General features: G+C 44.4%; 1 protein-coding gene across 4 annotated transcripts in view; it reads right to left on the minus strand.

Moving 5' to 3' along the window:
• The window catches only part of DIS3L2 (DIS3 like 3'-5' exoribonuclease 2), a 393,028-nt gene that overhangs the window by 224,028 nt on the left and 149,148 nt on the right, over nt 1-19,852 (minus strand). For all 4 annotated transcript variants that reach the window (XM_072637426.1, XM_072637425.1, XM_072637427.1 and 1 more), the window contains 2 exons: nt 8,776-8,876; nt 7,745-7,992 (listed from right to left, as the gene is read on the minus strand). In XM_072637426.1, coding sequence (XP_072493527.1) covers nt 7,745-7,992; nt 8,776-8,876 — 349 coding nt within the window. The remainder of the gene's footprint in view (nt 1-7,744; nt 7,993-8,775; nt 8,877-19,852) is intronic.

Consider the following 19,852-nt stretch of genomic DNA (forward strand, 5'->3'; position numbering starts at 1 on the left):
CTGCAATGTGCTTCAGCCAGGCATGTCTCCAAGGAACTCAAGACAGGGAGAAAAGGGCACATTGTTCCTTCCAGAAACAGCCTGGGAAAGTTAGGCCACAATGATCCAATTACCCAGATGATAACCTCTCATTCTATAATGAGCAGCAAGCCCACACATTCACAAAGTATTTAACTGAATAAAACAGAAACAACAGATGACAAAGAAAGTTTTCTTCCTCCTAAGATCAAGTATTTAATGTTTCTACAAATACAAATATTCTGTAAATAGCTCCCTGATTTGTTACCTGACCATGGGAATGGCCCTTCCCAATCCACTCACTCAGGCCCACTTTTTTATAGCTGAGAAGAGCCAAGAAGCAAACTTTTCAGGCCTGTTCCATGAGACACAGATGTCAGTGACACTGCAGAGGTGAGAGCCAAGAAAAAAATGAGGAGGAAGCCTCCAGGGGAGGGAAATCTAACATCACCACCTCCCACCTTAATCCACCCCAGACAATAAAGTCACCAGGACCAGCTCCATCATGAGAGAGAAGAAAGAATGGTGCTTAGATTTGCATTTTGTGTTTGTTGGTTTGTTTGGTTTGGGAAAAACAAAGGGTTTGGCCTTCCTTCCTCCTATCTCACTCTCCTTGGAAAGACACTTGTGGCAAGATTATCAGAGCTCTCATCATCAGTATCCAATACTCCCTTTCACAGGGTCATAAAGCATTTTTTAAATGCACAGAAGAAAACAGGAGGCAAGACCCTGGGAAACCCAGACAAAGCAAGGACAGCTTTAAAAATAACACGCTAAGTTTGGTGTACACTTGGAGGGTGAAGCAAGCTGGACATGCCTTCTTGTGCAATCCTCTTTGGACTGCTTTGTATGTCCAATTTAACTAAATGTGTGCTGAGTTCAAACTGTTTAAAATAATTACTGTCCTACTCATGGCAAAAAGAATAAACATCAAACCAAATGAAATAGCTGTATACAGTCCTCTCAAGCAAAAATAGGTCTCAATCAAGGTTTCTTATCCTTTTTTTCTGTTGTGGGCCCTTGGGCAGACTGGAGAAATTTGTGGATCCTTTCTCAAAAAGTTTTTATTACAAAGGAAATCAATTCTTTTGAAAGACAGTGACCAAAGCAATTTTTAAAAAACAAGTGCACAGATGCTAAATGAAGATCCCAGGGTCAGGTGAAGCATGACATAATTAAGCATTACTCTCAAATGATGTGGCATGGCGAGAGCACCAAGGTGGCAAAGATGGCTCAGAGAGTCAGTCAATCTTGAGCCTCGTGCCTCCCTCCACTCCAAGGTATTCTTCACTCAGCTTTCCAAATGGTTCTCCTAAAGTACAAGTCCCTCCATGTGACTGTCCACTTCATTCACTTCTAAAGGCTCCAGGATCAAATGCCAAGTCCTCAGTTGGCATTCAGAGCCCTACCTAATCTGCCACCTCCCTGATAGCCCCCTAGAAAGTCCTTTCTGATCTTTACCGGCCTTCTTCACACAAAGACCCACCATCTCCCGACTCCAGGCATGTGTCCTGACTCGCTCCTCACCTCTATATCTTGGTCTCCCTCCCTGGCTTCTTTGAAGTCTCAGTTCAAATCCCACTGTGTCCATTAAGCTTCCCATTGGACTAAGAGAGCCCCTCCAGGGCAGGGACTGTCTTTTGTCTTTCTTTGTACCTCCACCCCACCCCATGTTTAGCACAGTGCCTGGCACACAGTGGGCACTTAATAAAAGCTTTACTGACTGCCTGTCTGGTCATACTGTGTACACACTGATTTCCATAACCACTGGAAATGCACACAGCATCTGCATTTTGTTGTCATTAGTGTTAACCAAGAGGCAAACTTTTGAGAGGCACTTAAAAAAAGATACTAAAAGACAAGAAATAGGTGAACTCATATTTCAAAATTAAGAATGTAGCAAAGACAGAAAAATTAGGAAAAGAGAGGCCAGGCAGAGGATGGAGGTGGTAGAGAGTCAATTATCTAAGGGGAAAGACTTTAAATCTGAGAGTGAAGAATTCGAGATCTACTATCAGACTATAAGGGGAATGGACCAGGCCAAGGGTCTCTGCTGTCGCTCTAAAAATCTGTGATTCTTACCATACTATGCTTGAAGAGGGGACTGGAAACAAGGACTATGCCACTCGAGGTAAAGATGAGTGTCCAATAGAGAAATGACAGTGCCCAGCCCCCCACCACCACCCCAGTCCCTGAAACTTAGGCCTACCTTTTTCACTGGCCACCAGGGGGCAGTGAAAAGTTCTCCAGAGGCCCCTCCCCAGCCTAGACACTTTTCCAATTTGACCCAACCCTTGAACCCACATCACACTGTGCCCATGACGGAGAGCAAAATGGCAAAAGACAGTGGCACAAGAGTGATCTCAGTGAGAAGCTTCCTCCCCTCAGAGGCCTCATTCTTCCAACAAATATCGCTTCTCCCCAAGGTTTACATCGCCCACCAAGGATAAAGAGGATAAGTTTTCTACCCATTCCAGTTGATGCACTGAAATAAAGAGTATGCTCGGTGGAGGGAAGCTGTCTTAGGAGAAACAAGGGAGAGGCCCGACTAAGTGCTTGGCATGGGTTAGGAAAATGGTGGCCTTGCATTCACTGGTCATGGAGAATCCAAGTCCCCAGACAAGCTCCACCTTCAGTCTTCCCTTGATTCAGAGAAAGATCATGGTCACAAACATGGGAAAAGCAGGCCTTCTCCCCCAGCAGGTAAAAGTCATCCTAAAAAGGAGCACATGCTACAGGCAACATTTGAGCATAAGTATATCCTGGAAGATTACAAGGGCTAAGGTACTGACTCTGACTTGTGATCCAAAGCATGGAAAATGGGGAAACGGCTCATCTCAGGCCAAATCAGAATAGACAGGAAGCATGTTTCTCCTTCTCTCTTATGCCGGGTAAACTGACTGTCCAGTCATAACCTCTATTCTTAACTGCCATTATCTCTACTCAGAGAAGGGTGCACATGAGGAAAGAGCAAAATGTGTTCACCTCTTGTTACTGTCTCATGGACCCATGAAATATGGCTGACCACAAACCATACATAGAGCGGTACAAAAAAAAAAAGTTTCATTTTTTTTTTTTAACTATCAAAGAGAAATGAAAAAGTACAAAACAGGCAAGAAATATTTACAGCAGCTCTTTTTGTAGAAGTAAAGAAACTACCTGCCCATCAGCGGCCAGTTATGGTACCTGAATGTAATGGAATACTACTGTGATGTAAGAAAGGATGAAAGGAATGGTTTCAGAAAGACCTGGGAAGACTTCTCTGAACTGATGCAAAGAGAAGGGAGCAGAACCAGGAGCACAACTTATATAGGAACAACAAGACTGTGAACACAAACAGCTGTGAAATACTTCAGAACTCTGACCATAGCAATGACCAACCACAAGTCCAGAGTCCCCACTCTCCAACATTTGACAAGAGACACCGGACTCAAGGAATAGAGGGAGGCTTTTTTTTTTTTAACATGGGGAATATATATATATATTTTTTGCTTTATTAGACATATTTGTTACAAGGGCTTTGTTTTCTTTCTTTTGCAATGAAAAAGGGTTAGATTTTAATGGTGGGGAGAACAGGAGGGAAAGAAGATGGATTTTCATTCATTAGAAAAATTAAAATTTAAAACCATGTACATTTATGCCAAGTTTCTTCTACTGTACCACACACACAAAAGCATGCACACACGCATGCACAACACACATTGTGCTGGAGATAGGGTTGCACACTTATGTGTAGATGAATGGGCCAATGAGAGTACCATGAAGGACAAGAAGCATGTGATTCTTTCAGGAGATAGGACATTAAGGAAGGAATGGGAAGACAGAGCAGGTGAGGGTGCAGAAAGCCAGTGTTGCCCAAGAACTTGCTGGCTTGCTGGAAAAGCACACCCAAACATGTGTGTACACATGTGCTCTAGGCATGTTCCTTCCTTTCTCTGCCACTACTACCAACATCACAGACTGGCAAAGCAGAAAGAGGCAAGCCCAATTGTCAGAACTCACTCATGGGGTGGGGGAAGGGAGGGGCTGGGGAGGAGTAACAGACACCCCAAGTGAAAAGGGACCGAGATCCCCCCAGGGCTAGCCAGCTGGATCTTTGAAGAAAAAAAGCTGCCCTGGAAATTCATCATTAATGTCACTGAACTCCCACAACTCCCTTCACATAGTGTGATTTTCACGAATGTTTGGTGAAAGAATAAGATTGTTTAATTTCCTTACCCAGAGAAATAGAATTTCATTAGAAAAAGGCAAACTTCCACTCTCATGCACTTTCAATTTTCCTTTCTCAGTAGATAAGGAAAAAAGCGAAGACATCCTTCTTCCAACAGCCCCCTCCACCCATTATCTACTTCAAATCCCACCCAAGAACTCTGGTGGAAATAACCTCAGGGAGCCTTTCAAGCTTTTCCATCAAGCATGGGGGAAGACTTCCTGACCACACCCTGGCCATGCAGACCCTTTGGAAAGAGCTACATCAGAGATGCACAATGGGACCGGTTGAAAAGGCAGATAAGAGAGAGTCCAGCACCTCCCTAGCCTCCAGAGCTACCCCCTGCCCTGCCCAACAAACTTCCTTTCTCTTTGCCACACCCGGTGCTTCAGGGACATCAGGAGAAACCAAAAAGCCATGTCACTGTCAGCTCCTGACTGCGGGTGAGAAAGGGTCTGCCCGGAGCAAGGCCATTAAAAATGGAGGTGGCCCCCCCTTTGGGATACATGCAGGGAGAGGCCAAAACCAGAGACAAGCTTGGAGGGCACCAAAGGTGCCCACACATCCTGCCTAGTTCCCAGGAGCTGGATGCCCCAATGGTGACCTGCAGCTGGCTCTGGGACAGCTCAGCAAAGCCCGCAAAGTCAGCCTAGCCAAGAGGCCCATTCTGCCCATTCAGACACCATAGAGCCAACCCCACACATGCACGCTAGCTGACAAGGGCTCAAAGGGAGCTCCAATTCCAAACGGCCTGGTCCTCACAAGCAAGAGGCAGATGGTGACTGCATAGGTGAAAGCAGACATTGCTGAATTTAGGAGAGTCAGCCTGAGCTAGGGTCAAAAATTGCTGAAAGGGGTGTGGAGCAGAGGCCCTCAGCCCACACTTAAGAACTGTGTCACCAGAGCCAAGTTACTCAGCTCCTCTGGAACAGTTCATGGCAGCTGGTGTGTCTGCAGCACCTCCATGCTCAGCACACAATGAAGATCATTTCATTGGATCCTCACAACAACCTTGGAAAAGGCAGATGCTGTTCTCATCTATTTCCATTTCACAGTCAAGGAAACTGAGGCAAGCAGAGGTTAAGTGACTTGGCCAGGCTTACACAGCTAAGTGTTTGAGGCTGAATCTGAACTAGGTCCAGTGCTCTGTCCCATCTGGGTGCCTCTGTTTCCTCATCTGTAAAATAGAGATGAAAACCTCATAGGGCTACTGACAAGGAGTAAAAGAGATGATACATATAAAGTACTGGGCAAACCAGAACACGACACAAATGTCAACATTACTTGGTGTTGTTCCGTCATTTCAGCTGGGTCCCCATCTTTGTGACCCCTTTTGGGGTTTCTTTGGCAAAGGTACTGGAGCGATTTGCCATCTCCTTCTCCACCTCATCTTACAGATGAAGAAAGAAGTAAGCAGGCTAAAGTGACTTGCCCAGGGTCACACAGCTGGCAAGTGTCTGAGGCTGGATTTGAACTCAGGTCTTCCTGACTCCGGGCTTAGTGCTCTATCTACTGTACCTCCTAGTGCCTCATAATCATTATTAATTTCTGAAAGCTGAGAAGGACCAGAAGGTCTGCAGAAGAGATGGGACTGAATGGATGCGAGGCTCAGATGGGGAAGAAAAGCAGGCATCCAATTTGGGAGAGTGTTGAAAACAAGTTCCCTGGCACCTGATGTGCCAAGAAAGAGAGAATCCCTCCCAGTTCATGAGCAGAGGACAACATGATGAAAGTAAACTGTCCTCATATGAGAGGACAGCATCTAACCACTGCACTAATCCTTGATTCAAGGTCAAGTGGGTGCTGATAAATGCTGAACAACCAGCTCCCCAGAGGAGAAAATATGCACACAGCAGGACAGCAGTCCTTAAGATGCTAAGTCAAGCCCTACTTTGCAATGTTGACTAATTTCAAAGCTGTAAACACTGCCCCTAAAAATTTAACCACCAGCTTTCACAAGCCCTAAAAGAACTAGTGAGGGCTTGAACCAAGGTGACATCAGTCAGAATGGAAAGGCAACTTGTCCAATATCAGCAGCAGCATCTCCAAAAGGCCTGCAGGTTTGCCCAGCACCTTACAGGTCTTCTCTCCTTTGTTCTTGTGTCCATCTGACAGAGGAGCACACTGAGACCAAGAGGGCAGATGGTGACTGGGCCAGGATCTTACAGCTACGGCAGCTCAGAGGCTGGCTTGACTAGAGCTCAGGTCCTGGAGAGGCTCCAGCCCAGCACTCCATTCAGCATTCCAATATGCTATGCAAAAATGGCCCCTATGTACAATAGCACATTTTCTTCCTATCTCTTCATAAGGTAATTAAAAGCAAAGCAGAAATATTTCCCTGGCCCCACAAGGGCAAGCAAGGGAAACTAAGCTGCCAGCTCCCATATTAGATAAAAGTATTTATTTGCTATGTATTTTTCCTTTTGTGAAATACTCATAAAGCATTTTGATTTCAACAATTACTAACATAACTTTCACGTTTGTCCTTCTGTCTCTTAAACTTGACATAGCTCACAGACGTCTAAATGCTGCATTGCAATGGTCATTCACAAAAGGCACACGAGCCTCACTTAGGTTACTGTGATCCATTATGTAGCCATCTTGTTGTGAGCCACATTCTCCCATTCCCATTTGTTGGGAACATGAAGGCCTACAAGGCCTTGCCACTAGCCCTGCTGATTCCACCTTAGAATTTCTGAGCCTTCCCATTGGCTGAGCTCTTTTATAGGACTTGACGTCTTCTCCAATAGAGTGAAAGCAAGACCTGGGCCATTTTTTTTCTATTTGTGTACCCAGTGCCTAGCAGAGGGCTTGGCACATAGTATGTGGTTAATAAAGGCTTCTCCATTCACTGAACATCCATTTCTCAAAATGGTAGCTCATGAATTCAAATAAACGCATGCCCTCGAACACATCACTTTGCCTCTCCATACCTCAGTTTCCTCATCTGGAAAAGGAAAAGGCTGGACTAAATCATCTTTATACCCCCCTCCCAAGTCTGGCACTTTATGAATCTATAAAAAAGAATTCCAACACTCCTATCCATGACACAGTTGGTTTTTTTTTTATAATTAAATTACTCAAAACTTCAAAGATTCATTCTTAAAAAAAACAAAGAAGCAAGATATTCCAAATACCTACATGCATTAATTCAAGGCAAAGTAATATCCCTTGAGAATCCCCTTGACTTTCACTGTGTGTTGGCCTAAATACACGGTAAAGAGTTTATTTTCAGGACACATCTGGAAATGGGAACTAGGAAGTGACTGAATATCAAGGCCAGAATAGTAAAGGAAGAGCATTTGCATCCTCCATAGGGTCCAGAGGGAAACAATAGCGTAACAGGTATGTTCAGGTAGCTATCAGGAACAAGAGCTTCCCCATCTGCCCTCTTAAAATGCAAGTCATACTCAGAATCCAAATAAGCCAAGTCCTCTGGCTGTCCAATAAACAAACGAAGCCCCGCCCTGAAATGGTGGGTCCCCAGATTCCCTAAGCACACACATGACCACCTACCCCATTGCAAAGTGGCAGTGTTCCTCCCAGGCCACAATCCTGCAGACAAAGAGTATTCGGGCATAGTCACTAGGCCGAGTCACGAAGTCCACAGGGCAGTCAGTGAGGGGCACGTAAACCCTGGGGACTCGGTGATCAGAGGGTGAAAACAAGGCACATTTCCTGAACAGCTCACTGTTCTTATCGGCCAGGAGTTTGATGAATCCAGTAGCTGCCCGAGAATGCTTCTTCTCCAAGATGTAAACCACCTGAAATGATCAAAAGCTGGAGTTAACTTTGCATCATACCAGGAGAAGTCAGGGGGAGGCAGAAAAGAGTCTCTAGGAACAGTCCCTAAGTCAGACAATTTCTCTTGTCCAAAGAAAGCCAATGAACCCACAGACCGGTATTTAGCAATTCTCTGTGCCTACGGAATCACCATTTAAGCACACAAAAAAAATTCGCATTACATAGAAGTGTCCTCATGAGCTTTGGGAGAAAGGAGTCCAGCACATTATGAAGGAATACGAGCTCAGTTACAGCCCCCCACCAATGGCCCCCTCACAGATGTTCAAGGTTCCTTACAATCACTGCCAGCAGTGACGTCTTTAGCCATTTTGACTTGTTTTCCTTAATAAGCGCATCTTTTTTTTTTAACCACAACAAGCTTCCTGTTGCATAAGATAGAGGAGAAAACCACATTCCCTGAGACCCTGGAAGCAGCCAGGCAGAAAGAGCGATCCATCAACAAGCCCTGCTCCAGGTACTGGGGACACACAGGAATGGAGCCCTCAAGGAGTTGCCATTCAAATGGGAGCTGACTGGCTGGCATGCCAGGGGACGCACCAGGACGATCTTCCTGGAAAATTATGACATCACCGAGAAAGGCAATGCCATCTGCCTCACTGAGCCAGAGGAGGCAGCTCCACAGGCACAAGCCTGCTAGTCATACAGGGCAGGAGCTCTGCACACCAGCCCCCCAGGGGATGCCAGCAACCCAGAACAGAAGGACCAAAGTGAGGCCTCCTGCCCAGATGGGGATGGCTTGTTACCTTGGCACATCTTTGCAGCAAGCTGTCAGGGCAAAGTCTTGGGTCTTGGGGCTTGAGGAGGCTTCCCTGGGGTGCACTCTGCGTGTCAGCATTCTCGTTTCCTAGATGACCAGAATACATCAATGAGTTAAAGATTTCCAGCATCTGCTCAAGCGACAACTCAGGATAGAATTCTTAAAGATTCAGAAAATCAGGACACTGAGGAACTTTCTTGTGATTACAGAGGCATGAGGAGCTAAAAGCAGGATTTGATTCCAAGTCCTCCTGACAATGAGTCTGGCCTTTTATTTAGTAGGAAACATTTCCCCTTTATAATAAAAATGGAATTCTATTGACACATTATGCAGGAAGAATCCCAGGCTCTAAGAGTTTTCAAAATTCTTTGTCCCAGTAAGGCATGGAGCAAGTTGTGATCAGAGCATCATTTTTGCATCCTCCCTCCTCTAGCCCAAGGCCTGGATTTAACAGCGTACTCTCTGGGCAGGCACCATTAGGAAAGGGGGGAGAGAGAAAGGCCCCCCCCCCAGGGGCACCCTCCCTCCTTGCCTTCCCTTTGTCTCCCAGAGCCCAGATCCCGGGAGCCTTGCCGTCTGTTCCACCCCCTGAGCCCTGAGACTGTCCCGGCCTCTCTGGTCACCTGCGGCTGAGCGGCAGACAACACACTGTCTCTCCCTGTTAGAATGTAAGTTTCTTCTTCAGGGCAAGGCCAGTTTCTCTTCTGCATTCATATCTCTAAGCACTTTGTACAAGGTCTGGCACACAGACAGAGCTGAATAAATACTTTGTCTATCAGTTAGTTGTGAAACACTTTCCTCACAATATCCTGGTGCAATGGGGAATTCAAAACTTGTCATTTCTATCTGACACAAGGAAAGTGAGGTTTTAAGAGGCCAGATGACTCAGACTCAATTTAAGTGACATACCTGGCCGACCACCTTGCCCGTTCTATACCTACTATGTGATCCTGACATGTAACAAATGGTAGGTGAATGAATGAAATAAAAGGCTCTTGAATGTCATATCCAATCTAACCTCTTCATTTTACTGATGAGGAAACTGAGGTCTAGATGAAGGTACTTCTGCAAAATGAGTCTTTCATTTGCCTTTTCACTCTGAAATCCAGCCTTCATTTATGAAGTGTCATATAATAACCCAGAGGACAACACAGGCTGAATGAAGCCAAATCACTTGCATGTCAAAATGCCCTAGAACTCGATGCTATTTAATACTGCCCCAGACCCCAACGAAGAAAAGAGATAGGTTAATTTATTGTGCACATCTGCTGAAATACAACAAAATCAAAATAAACTCTAACTTTTAAAAGACCCAGCCATAATAAACAAAATGGTGGAAAATAGATTATATTTATTAAATTTTAAAAAACCAACCCTGAAGTTCCTGGCTTTTCTTAGTTATATTATATAAAGAGTAAAGTACTTAAATTCCTTTAATGTTTAATTTCCTTTTAAAAAAAAAATACTTATAAAATGCACATTCACCCAAGAAACTGAAACCACATCTCTCCAGTAAAGACACATGTAGGCGTTGTACCAGGAGTATTAAAAATCCTCATGAAAAAGTAGCAAGCTAAACATTTTTCAACATTCAATATTTTATATTTTTGTTTGTTATTCTGGCTCCCCCAGCCCCCCACTTCCAAATCCCAGCCTTAACCAAACAAACTGGAGTTTCCAGGTGCAAAAGCAAAGACATATGGGCTAAGCCCCCAAACCAGACAACTGGGGGTGCCTTGCACTCATTATCATTTTTAAATGGCACGGGCCAAAATAAATAAATAAATCCTTTTTGGGACTGGCCCCTTCTTAGTGAAGGCTCAGCTGGAAGCCAACTTTTACCATTCTGGGCGTACTCTGGAAACACTGACATGGTCTGTACTGAATGGGACTGAAGAATGATCAACTGTTTGTTTTTCCATCTATGTTGAAATCATCTACCTACCAGCGTGTCCACTTAGAGCAGAGTTCTCATTGTTCTACAGAAACAAAGTTTTCCAAAGTCTCTGTCACCCCAGCCACAAGTTAAAAAGGAAAACCATCACGCAAAGTTCACTTTTCATTTTAGGCTATGGCCTAAGTTTCCAAGGCCTTTGTGTTCCAGAAAGAATCTAGGAAGAGGATTTTTGAGGGTCCCAGATAACAGGCCACACAAGATGCTGGCTCTCTTCCAAGATTTCCCTCAAAACAGTGCCCTTGGAACATCGCAAGTCGAAGAGGAGAAATTAAGGAAGGGTCATATAAATGTTGGCTACAGTTATTATCACTCTTTCTCCTATATCATCCTGCCTCTCAACAGGGCTACAGAAGCATCTGCCTCCTGGGTTCAAATGAGAAAATACTGCTAAAGCGCTTTGCATACTTCCTGGCACAACAGCAGCTAGTATTGGCGGCATCGTTATTATTACATTGGGAAAGCTGAACAGTATTGCTGGTGAACTGCAAGAACAAAGACCATCTACTTTGGATGAGTCCTTCCTCTTTTTGAAGTCCTGTCCACTCTACTCCTGTAATTAATTTCCCTTGTCACCACCCCAAAACAGACCCTCATCATCCCATCCCCAACAAGTAGATACATACTGGAAAGATGTGTCTGCAAGTCTCCAGAGAAGAGAACAATGCCACCTCCTAAGCCAGCCCATTATACCTGTGGATAATTCTAACTGTGAAAGTCTTTCCTTAATTCCAACTAAGGGGCAGCTGGGTGGCAGAGTGGGTCCAGGCCCGGAGTCAGGAAGACTCATCTTCCTAAGTTCAAGCCCAGCCTCAGACACTTACTAGTTGTGTGACCCTAGGCAAGTGATTTCACCGTTTGCCTCAGTTTCCTCATCTGTTAAATGAACTGGAGAAGGAAATGGCAGACCCCCTCCAGTCTCTTTGGCAAGAAAACCCTAAATGGGGCTCGAAGAATTAGACATGCCTAAAAACAAATGAACAAAAAAACAAATGTAGGGTGGGGTGTGTGTGTGTGTGTGTGTGTGTGTTCATGTATATGTATCACCCATTTATGCATTTTGTAGTCATTTTAAAAGGAATTTCTCTCTCTTCCTGCTGAGTTTTATTAGAATTTAACCAGAAATTATTAGAATTTAATAGAAATGATAATGATTTATGTGGATTTTGCGTCCCACAAGTTTGTTGAAGTTGTTTCAATTAGTTTTGGATTGGTTCTTTAGAGTTCTTTAAGCACATCATTGTATCATTTAACTAATGATCCTTCTTTACCACTACTCATTCCCTTTTTTTCATCCCATCTCTATGGCGAGCACTTCTAACATTATGTCAAATAGAAGCAGTGACAAAAGTTATCTTGTTTTGCCCCTGATTCACTGGAAACAATCTCCATTACAGGAGTAGTTCTTGACTTTAGCTATATACAATTTATCATTTTATGGAGAGATTCATTTATTCCTCTGCTTTCTGGTATTTTGACAGAAATGAGTATTGTATTTTGCTAAAAGCTTTTTTCTGCATTTATTGATGTAATTGTATGATTTCTGTTGATTGTGCTTTTAATATGGTTAATTAAGCTTATTGTTTTCCTAACACTAAACCAGTCCTCAATTCCAATCTGGCCAATGAGTGTAATCTCTGAATATGGGTATTTTAGCTTCTTTGTTAACATGTTACTTAAAATTTCTATATCGAGGTTCATTAGGGATACTGGTGAATAGTTTCCTTTTTGTTTTTATTTTTTCTGATTTATATATCAAGACCATATCTGTGTGAGAAGGAATTTGATAGGATTTCTTTTTTGTTTTGTAAATGATTTATGTAATGCTGAAATTAATTGTTATTTGAATGTCTGATAGAATTCATTTGTGAATCCATCTGGTCCTGCGGTTTTTCCTTTCAAAGTTAATTTGTAGCTCATTCATTTTTCTCCTTCGAGAATTAGCCAGAAGAGATACAAGCAAGAATGACAGTGCACTGAGTATCTTGCCTCCCAGTGTCTGGAGGTCGAGGGGCTGCCACAGTAAAACTGAAGTGTGTGGCCACAGGGGTTTTTGCCAATGACAAGTAACAGCAAAGTGAGCACCAGCTGCAAGTTGGTCTTCCAAAAACAAAAAGAAAAGGTCAGGGATGGGCTCGTGTGCAGCAGGCTTCCAGGGAGAATGGAGAGAAAAGCCAACAAACATGGGAGGAATCCTTCAAAGAGCAAACAGCAGAAGAGAGTCCTGACCAGTAGCAACAAGCTGCAGGTTCATGGAATGGGATGGAGAAAAAGCAAAAGGAATTATTATACATTTGGAACAAAATGACAACGGGGAGGAGGAGAAGGAGAATGGCTAGCACTGCAATCACACTGGAAGCTTTGGAAGGGCTTTCCATATTATCTCATTTTGATTATCTCACTTGATTCTCAAAGCAACCCAAGGAAGTACGTGTGTGTGTGTGTGTGTGTGTGCGTGTGCGTGTGTGTGTGTGTTCATCCTTCTGTGCCAAAGACCATGCCATCACAGAAATGATGACATGACTTGTACTTGACTTTGTTTTGAGTGAGGGAGGGCTGTGCAGGTCACCAGCCTCACTTCTACAGAGCCATCTGAATCCAGTGACCAGATACTCATCAGGATGACTGGAGATGACCCAGGATGAGGCAATTGGGGTTAAGTGACTTGCCCAAGGTCACAACAGCTAGTGAGCGTCAAGTGTCTGAGGTGACATCTGAACTCAGGTCCTCCTGACTACTGCACTGATGCTCTATCCACTGCACCACCAACCTGCCCCACCTAAGGAAGTAAGTACTATCATTAGCCCCATTTTACAAGAGGGCTTAAGTGACTTGTCCAGGGTCACACAGCCAGAATAAGTGTCTAAGGCTGGATTCAAACTCAAGTCTTCCTGACTCCAACTCCAGTGGTCAATATTTGCTGTGCCACTCCAGCTGCATGGCTGTGAACACAACTGTATCCTCTGAGAAGGAAACGGGTCTCTGTGCTCAAAGGATTGGCATGGATCCAGAGAAGCCACAGCAATACTGGGATCTCGTCCAGTTCTGACCTCTCTTGAACGTCATTCAGCCACCTTATCCAGGAAATCTATTAACCTCGATATCCTTGGGGAACCCCAAGCCTCAGATAGCTGGCCTGTTTCTGGTGCAGACCCCACCACCCTGCTCACAAGCTCACCAGTTCAGAATCAGGGTGGTAGCCAAGGAGGATCCTGTAGTTAGAGGGAAGGGGAGCTTAGAGGCCATGTGGCTCACCCCCTCATTTGTCAGATGATGGACTGAGATGCTGACACTCTCCCCTCTCAGGTATACCGTCTCCCTCAAATATCCCTGGCATCTGCCCCCTTCCCTCCACTCTTAGGAATAAAGCATACCAGATACATACATGTGACTAGGTATTTTACACAAAGTATCATTCTCTGCTAAAACAAAATGCTACTTAAAGCCATATACATATATGTAGAGTTAATAGAAACGTAATCCTGTTTCACTAAATTTAACCATGTTTTCCTTGCACATGGGCCCAATGAATGTGACAGCAAATACACTGGGTTGGAAGGAGGAAGAGCCCTCTGATCACTGTCCTGCTCTCAGGTCCCACACTGTACCCTTACTGAGCTAGTCTCTGAGAGTGGCCCCTGCTCTGGAGTCTGGCTGCTTGGCCACGACTCCTAGGTGCTCCTTTGTATTATTGTGAAATCTTATTTTTAATAATTCCTCATGATTAGTTCCCTCGTTAGCATCCTCATTTTCACTCAGCACTTGCTGCTCTCAATCTTCCCTCGACCCAGGAAATGTTCAACTTATTTAGTGTTTGTTAAATTCAAAATTAAAAACCAAACAAACAAATGGGAAAAAAAAAAAACTAACAGTGAATACAGACTTGTAGTAAATAACAGCGACTTTGCCTGGGTCAGGCCAGTCATTGAAAGGTGTGCACTAGAGGCCCTTAAGGAGAAATATTCCGTCAGAACTAAGCATCAGCAGCTCTCATGTTTAGCCAAAGGGGAGTAGACATCCAGGTAAGGCGAGCAACCACAGAAAGATGCCATTTTCATTTTCCAGCTAGTCTCTGAATACAATCCAGAACTGTGGAAATAAGGGCTTGTCATTTGCTTTCCTGGGTGACATAGCCAGTTCTCCGAGGCACAGAGTTCCCTTGAGATTGAATATGTGTGACTGTTTGGGAAAAGGAAATAGGGTGAATTTCAATAGGAACAAGAGAACCGCAGGGACACCTGGTGATGGCTCCCCAATAGTGTCAACCCCAAAGGAAGGAGGCACAGGTGGGAGAAACGAACGCCATGTGGACCAAAGGATGGAATGCTGGGGCTACAGGAGATGGTGATCATCTGGAAAATCAGAAGCACCAACAAGTGAGGCCAGGGATCTGCTGTGAGGCCTGTCAGCACACGAACCTGAAGTCTCCATGGATAAGCCTCAGGACATAGAGAAACGAGTAACAAAACTCCAGCAGAGCAGAGGCTACCAAAACAGGAACTAGGGGGTAAAAAAAAGCAAGAGTGGCTTTCCACGGAGAGGCAACATAAAGAGATTATATCATTGCCTTCCAGAATCTGAAAGCATTACAAAATGTAGAGAATAGCAGAAAAGGAGCAGTCCAACAAAAGGCCACCCTTATGGCTTACGAAGGGTACTAGGCAAGAAAATCCAACATCCAAAAAAACTGAACAGCAAGCATGGCAGGACGACCTTATTCAGAAGGCCCAGTATGGAGTCCTGACTCCTTCCCACAAATGCAGGATGGGGAAAGACTGTCTTTGGCATAAGTATAGCATTAAAGAAATGATCTAGATATCTAGACCATGGTGGGCCACAAGTTAAATCTAAGTAGAAAGAGCTCTGGATTTTGAATCTGGAAAGCTGGGTTCATGCCCTAGTTCTTTTACTTAAAAGTCCTGTGCCAATGAACATGGTCACTTAATTACTTTCAGAGAGTTTTACCACCTATAAATGGATGGTAAAACTCACTCCACTGGTCATGAGCAAAGTCCCTTGTAAACCTGAAAGTGCTCTATAACTGCAAGGTATAACTATGAAACCTCTATCTTTCCAAAGTCAACAGAACAAATTTAGTGTTGCATACTTTAATTAGACAATGGTGACGTCTACAGTTTTAACACCACAGCCTTCCTAGACAATCTATGCTGCCTCTCTTATGCTCTTTCCCACTGCCTGGAGAATGGAGGGGATGGTCCTGTCACTTTGGTGGCCATGCACTCCAAAAATGAATCAAAGCAGCCAGTGGGTGGTGGAAAACCCACCTTCTGTTTGAACACAAAAGAGAAGAAGGGGGGAGATACAGCCTCCTCCAAGCCAACTCATTTTTTATTTCTATCGCTGTGATTTGAAATGAACCAGACAGAAAAGTGATAATTACAAGAAGTAGGAGACATGAAAAACAGCATAAGAGGAGGAACAAACTGATGTTTACAGACTGTTTCTCTTCAGGGACCCAATGGATCCCCCAGGAAGCCAAATGCTGCTCCCTTTCCAAAGGAGCCTAGATGGGAAATGGCTTCTCATTAATAAGGAAATAAGCTCTCAATGCAAATCAAGCAAGTGCTGAATCTCTGCAGCCAGACTGCGAGCAGAGATGAATCTGCTTCTTATGCCAAACTAGGAACTCTAGGAATCTTCTAATTAGTTTATCCCATAAGGTCTGGGTAGTGAGATCCGCAGCAAGTTATCAAACAGATGGGCAGCTGGGTCAGTCTTAATACCAATAACATGCGGTGAAAATATACCTCCAAGACCAGAACTAAGTCTGAGAAACAGCGTGGTCGTTATGTGAGGAGAGCAGTTATAAGACTTGGCTGAATAAAGCTGGAAAAACCAGAGAGTCATGTTGGCTGGATCCACAACAAAGTTATGTTACATAATCACACCTGGACCCTCACTACGGGAAGGCAATCATGCCTTTTACACCTTCCTCACCAAGTCATTATCTCTTACCTCCCCAAACCCCTCATGGCTGCTCCTCCTTCTCCTTCTGCTCCACCCCCTCAGGTGTGAAGCTCATCTTTATTTAACTAAAACATTCATGCAAAGCCCCCTCTTCTCCCCTGGTCCCCACCTCCTATCACTCAGATGCTTTCTGCCCACTCTCTCCTCCTGCATCCCTCTCACATGCAGAGGGGGCCCTTCTCTTTGCCAAAGCAAGCCCATTTTCCTGCACAAATGACCTCCCTCTACTCCCTCTCCTCTAACCGAATGACTCCTCTATCATCCTTACTCTGTCACTAACCTTCGACATCTCCCTGTCTCCTGGCTGGTCCCTACTGCCTCCAAATATGTCCATGTCTCTCCATCCTCAGAAAACCCTTCCCTGAAACTGCCTTCCTCTATCTCCCTCCTACAACCAATGCTTGCTTTCCTCTGTGTCTCTTCATAACTCACTACAATCTGCCTTTGGAGCTTATTTAACTGAAACTGCTTGATCCAAATTTACCAACAATTTCTCAACTGCCAAGTCTAAAGGTCTTTGGTCAAACTCCATTTGATTTCTCTGCAGCTCTGGATACTATCAATCAGTTCATCAATAGCCATTTATGCCAGGTACTTCACTAAGCCCTAGGGACATGAAGAATGGTAAAAAAAAAAACAAAAACAAAAAAAAACAGCCCTCAAGGAGCTCACCATCTAACGGGGGACACAACAGGCCAACAACTCTGCACAAACAAGGTACAGACAGGAGAGATCAGAAATAATGGGCAGGGTCAAATGGCATTAGGGAAGCCTTCCCTGAAGGAAGCCAAGGGAGGCCAAGAGATGGAGGTAATGAAGGAGAGGAAGCCAGGGTCACTGGACCAGAGAGAATGTGAGGGGAGCAAGACAGAAGAAAATCAGAGAGATTTAGAAGGATGGAGTGAGCAGGCCATGAAAGGCTTTGAATGCCAACTGGAGGACCTGATAACTAATCCTGGAGATGACAAGAAGGCCACAGAGTGAGACCTGCAGGGCCTCAAGAGAGAGGGACATCAACCAGGAGACTACTGCAGCAGTCCGGGTGTGAAGTGGATAGGGGGTGGTGACACCAGGGTGATGACAATGTCAGAGAAGAAAAAGGAGTGTTTACAAGAGATTTTATAGAAGTAAAATCAAAAGGACTTAGCAATAGACTGAATACAGGGGGTGAGAGATAGTGAGAATCAAGGGGGACTGAGGATGGAGGACCCTTGAGAGCAACAGACTAAGAAACAGGAAGGGTTTGAGGCAGGTGGAGATCCACGTTATGTCTCCAGTCTCTCTCCCTACTTCTCTGTCCTTCTCAGTCTCCTCTGCTGGATCTTCATCCAGGCTACAGCTACTACTCATGAGTGACTCCCAAGGCTCCGCTTCATTTCTCCTTCCCTAGGACTTCGCTGGGTAATCCTGGCAGTTCACATGAAATCAGTTCTTATCTCTAGGCTGATGATTCTCAAATCTATTTAATCCAGCTTGGATCTCTCAAATATTCCAGGGACATCTCGTGGACATGTCCTATAAACACTTTCAACTCAACATATCCCAATCTGACTTACCTTATTACTGTCTAGGGCACCACCACCCTTCCAGCGGGCATCTCACAGTCTGATCCATTCCAAATCAGCTACTGAGTCCTGTGAATTGGACCTTTCTAACATCTTCTAATGCAGTCACCACGCTGCTGCAGACCCTCATCATGCCACATGCAGAAGGATGTCATAGCCTGCTGCTTGATCTGCCTGCTCCAAGTCTCTCCTTACTCCCATCCATTTATCAGATTCATCATCCTAAAGTGCAAGTCTGACCATGTCTCTTGTTGAAACTGAAATACCTCCTGGATTAAATAGAAAATCTTATGCTTAGCTTTTCCAGCTTCCTAACCTGGACCCCTGCTATCTTTCCATGTGTTACTCCCCACCAACACCCCCACATACCCTGCGATACGGTGGCCCTGGCCACCTTGCTGTACCTCACACCAAACACTCCATCTCCCAGCCCAGGGCATTTCCACTGGCTAGCCCCAATGCCTAGAATGTGCTCTCTCTTCACCCACACCTTCTGGCTCCCTTCAAGTCCCAGCCAAAATCCCGCCAGGTGCAAGAAGCGTTTTCTGATGCACTTTAATTCCAGTACCTTCCACTGTAGATTCTCTGCATTGCTCTAAGGTGTGTAGGGTTGTCTATCTAATATCTCTCCCATTAGGCAGTGAGCCCCTCTGGGGCAGAAACTATCTTTTGCTTTCCTTTGTATCCTCAGGGCTAAGCACAATGCCTTATACCACATTTTAGGTGCTTACTAAATGCTGACAGAACCTGACATATTGAGTGACAGGCTCAATGAAGAGATTCCGGAGAAAGTCCATTTCCAAGGCACTTAAAATGTTAAAAAGCACTTTCCTTAGCACTCCCAGGAGGCATAAGGACTGTTATTTTCATTTTTCAGCTGGGGAAACAGAGGCTCACAAAGGGGAAATGCCTTGCCCTCAGTCACTTGTTCCATGAAGCAGACCCTCCATCTCAGCTCTGTACATTCTCCCTCCTCCACCCCAACTACTGACCTCTCTGGCTGGGTTTAAGTTCCAGCCAAAATCCTACCTTCTACAAGAACCTTCCCCAATCATTCTTATTCTAGAAGACACTGAATAAACCTTTACTGACTGCCTGGCTGACTACAAAGAAGATAGCAAAATACACTTCTCCCTCCTTTGCAGAGGTGGGCAAGCTATAGGAGTGAAAAACATGGTGGAATGTCAACAGTTCATGCAGTCAATATGTTAATAATTTTTGTTGTACCTCACACAATCTTTTATTTTTTTTCTCTTTCTCCTTCTTTGTTTTAAGAGGTTTTTTTTTGGTCAGAGGATTCAAGCTCTAGAGCTGGAAGGGCCCTCAGAGACCATCTACTTCTACTCCCTTATTTTACAGATGAAGAAAGGAGGCCCAGAAAGGGCCAGTGATTTATCCAAGGCAAAACAGAGAATAAGAGGTGAGACTGGAAGCCAGGTCCTCTAACTTCTGGGCAAGAGAGAGATGTTTGGAAATGAAGATGTGAAAATAAAACAGATCAATAAAAATTTTTAAAATAAAATTAAGCAGCCTTCAACAAATACTACCTTTCAAAA

This window comes from Notamacropus eugenii, chromosome 2 (assembly GCF_028372415.1).
Source record: "Notamacropus eugenii isolate mMacEug1 chromosome 2, mMacEug1.pri_v2, whole genome shotgun sequence".
Taxonomy (NCBI): Eukaryota; Metazoa; Chordata; class Mammalia; order Diprotodontia; family Macropodidae; genus Notamacropus; species Notamacropus eugenii.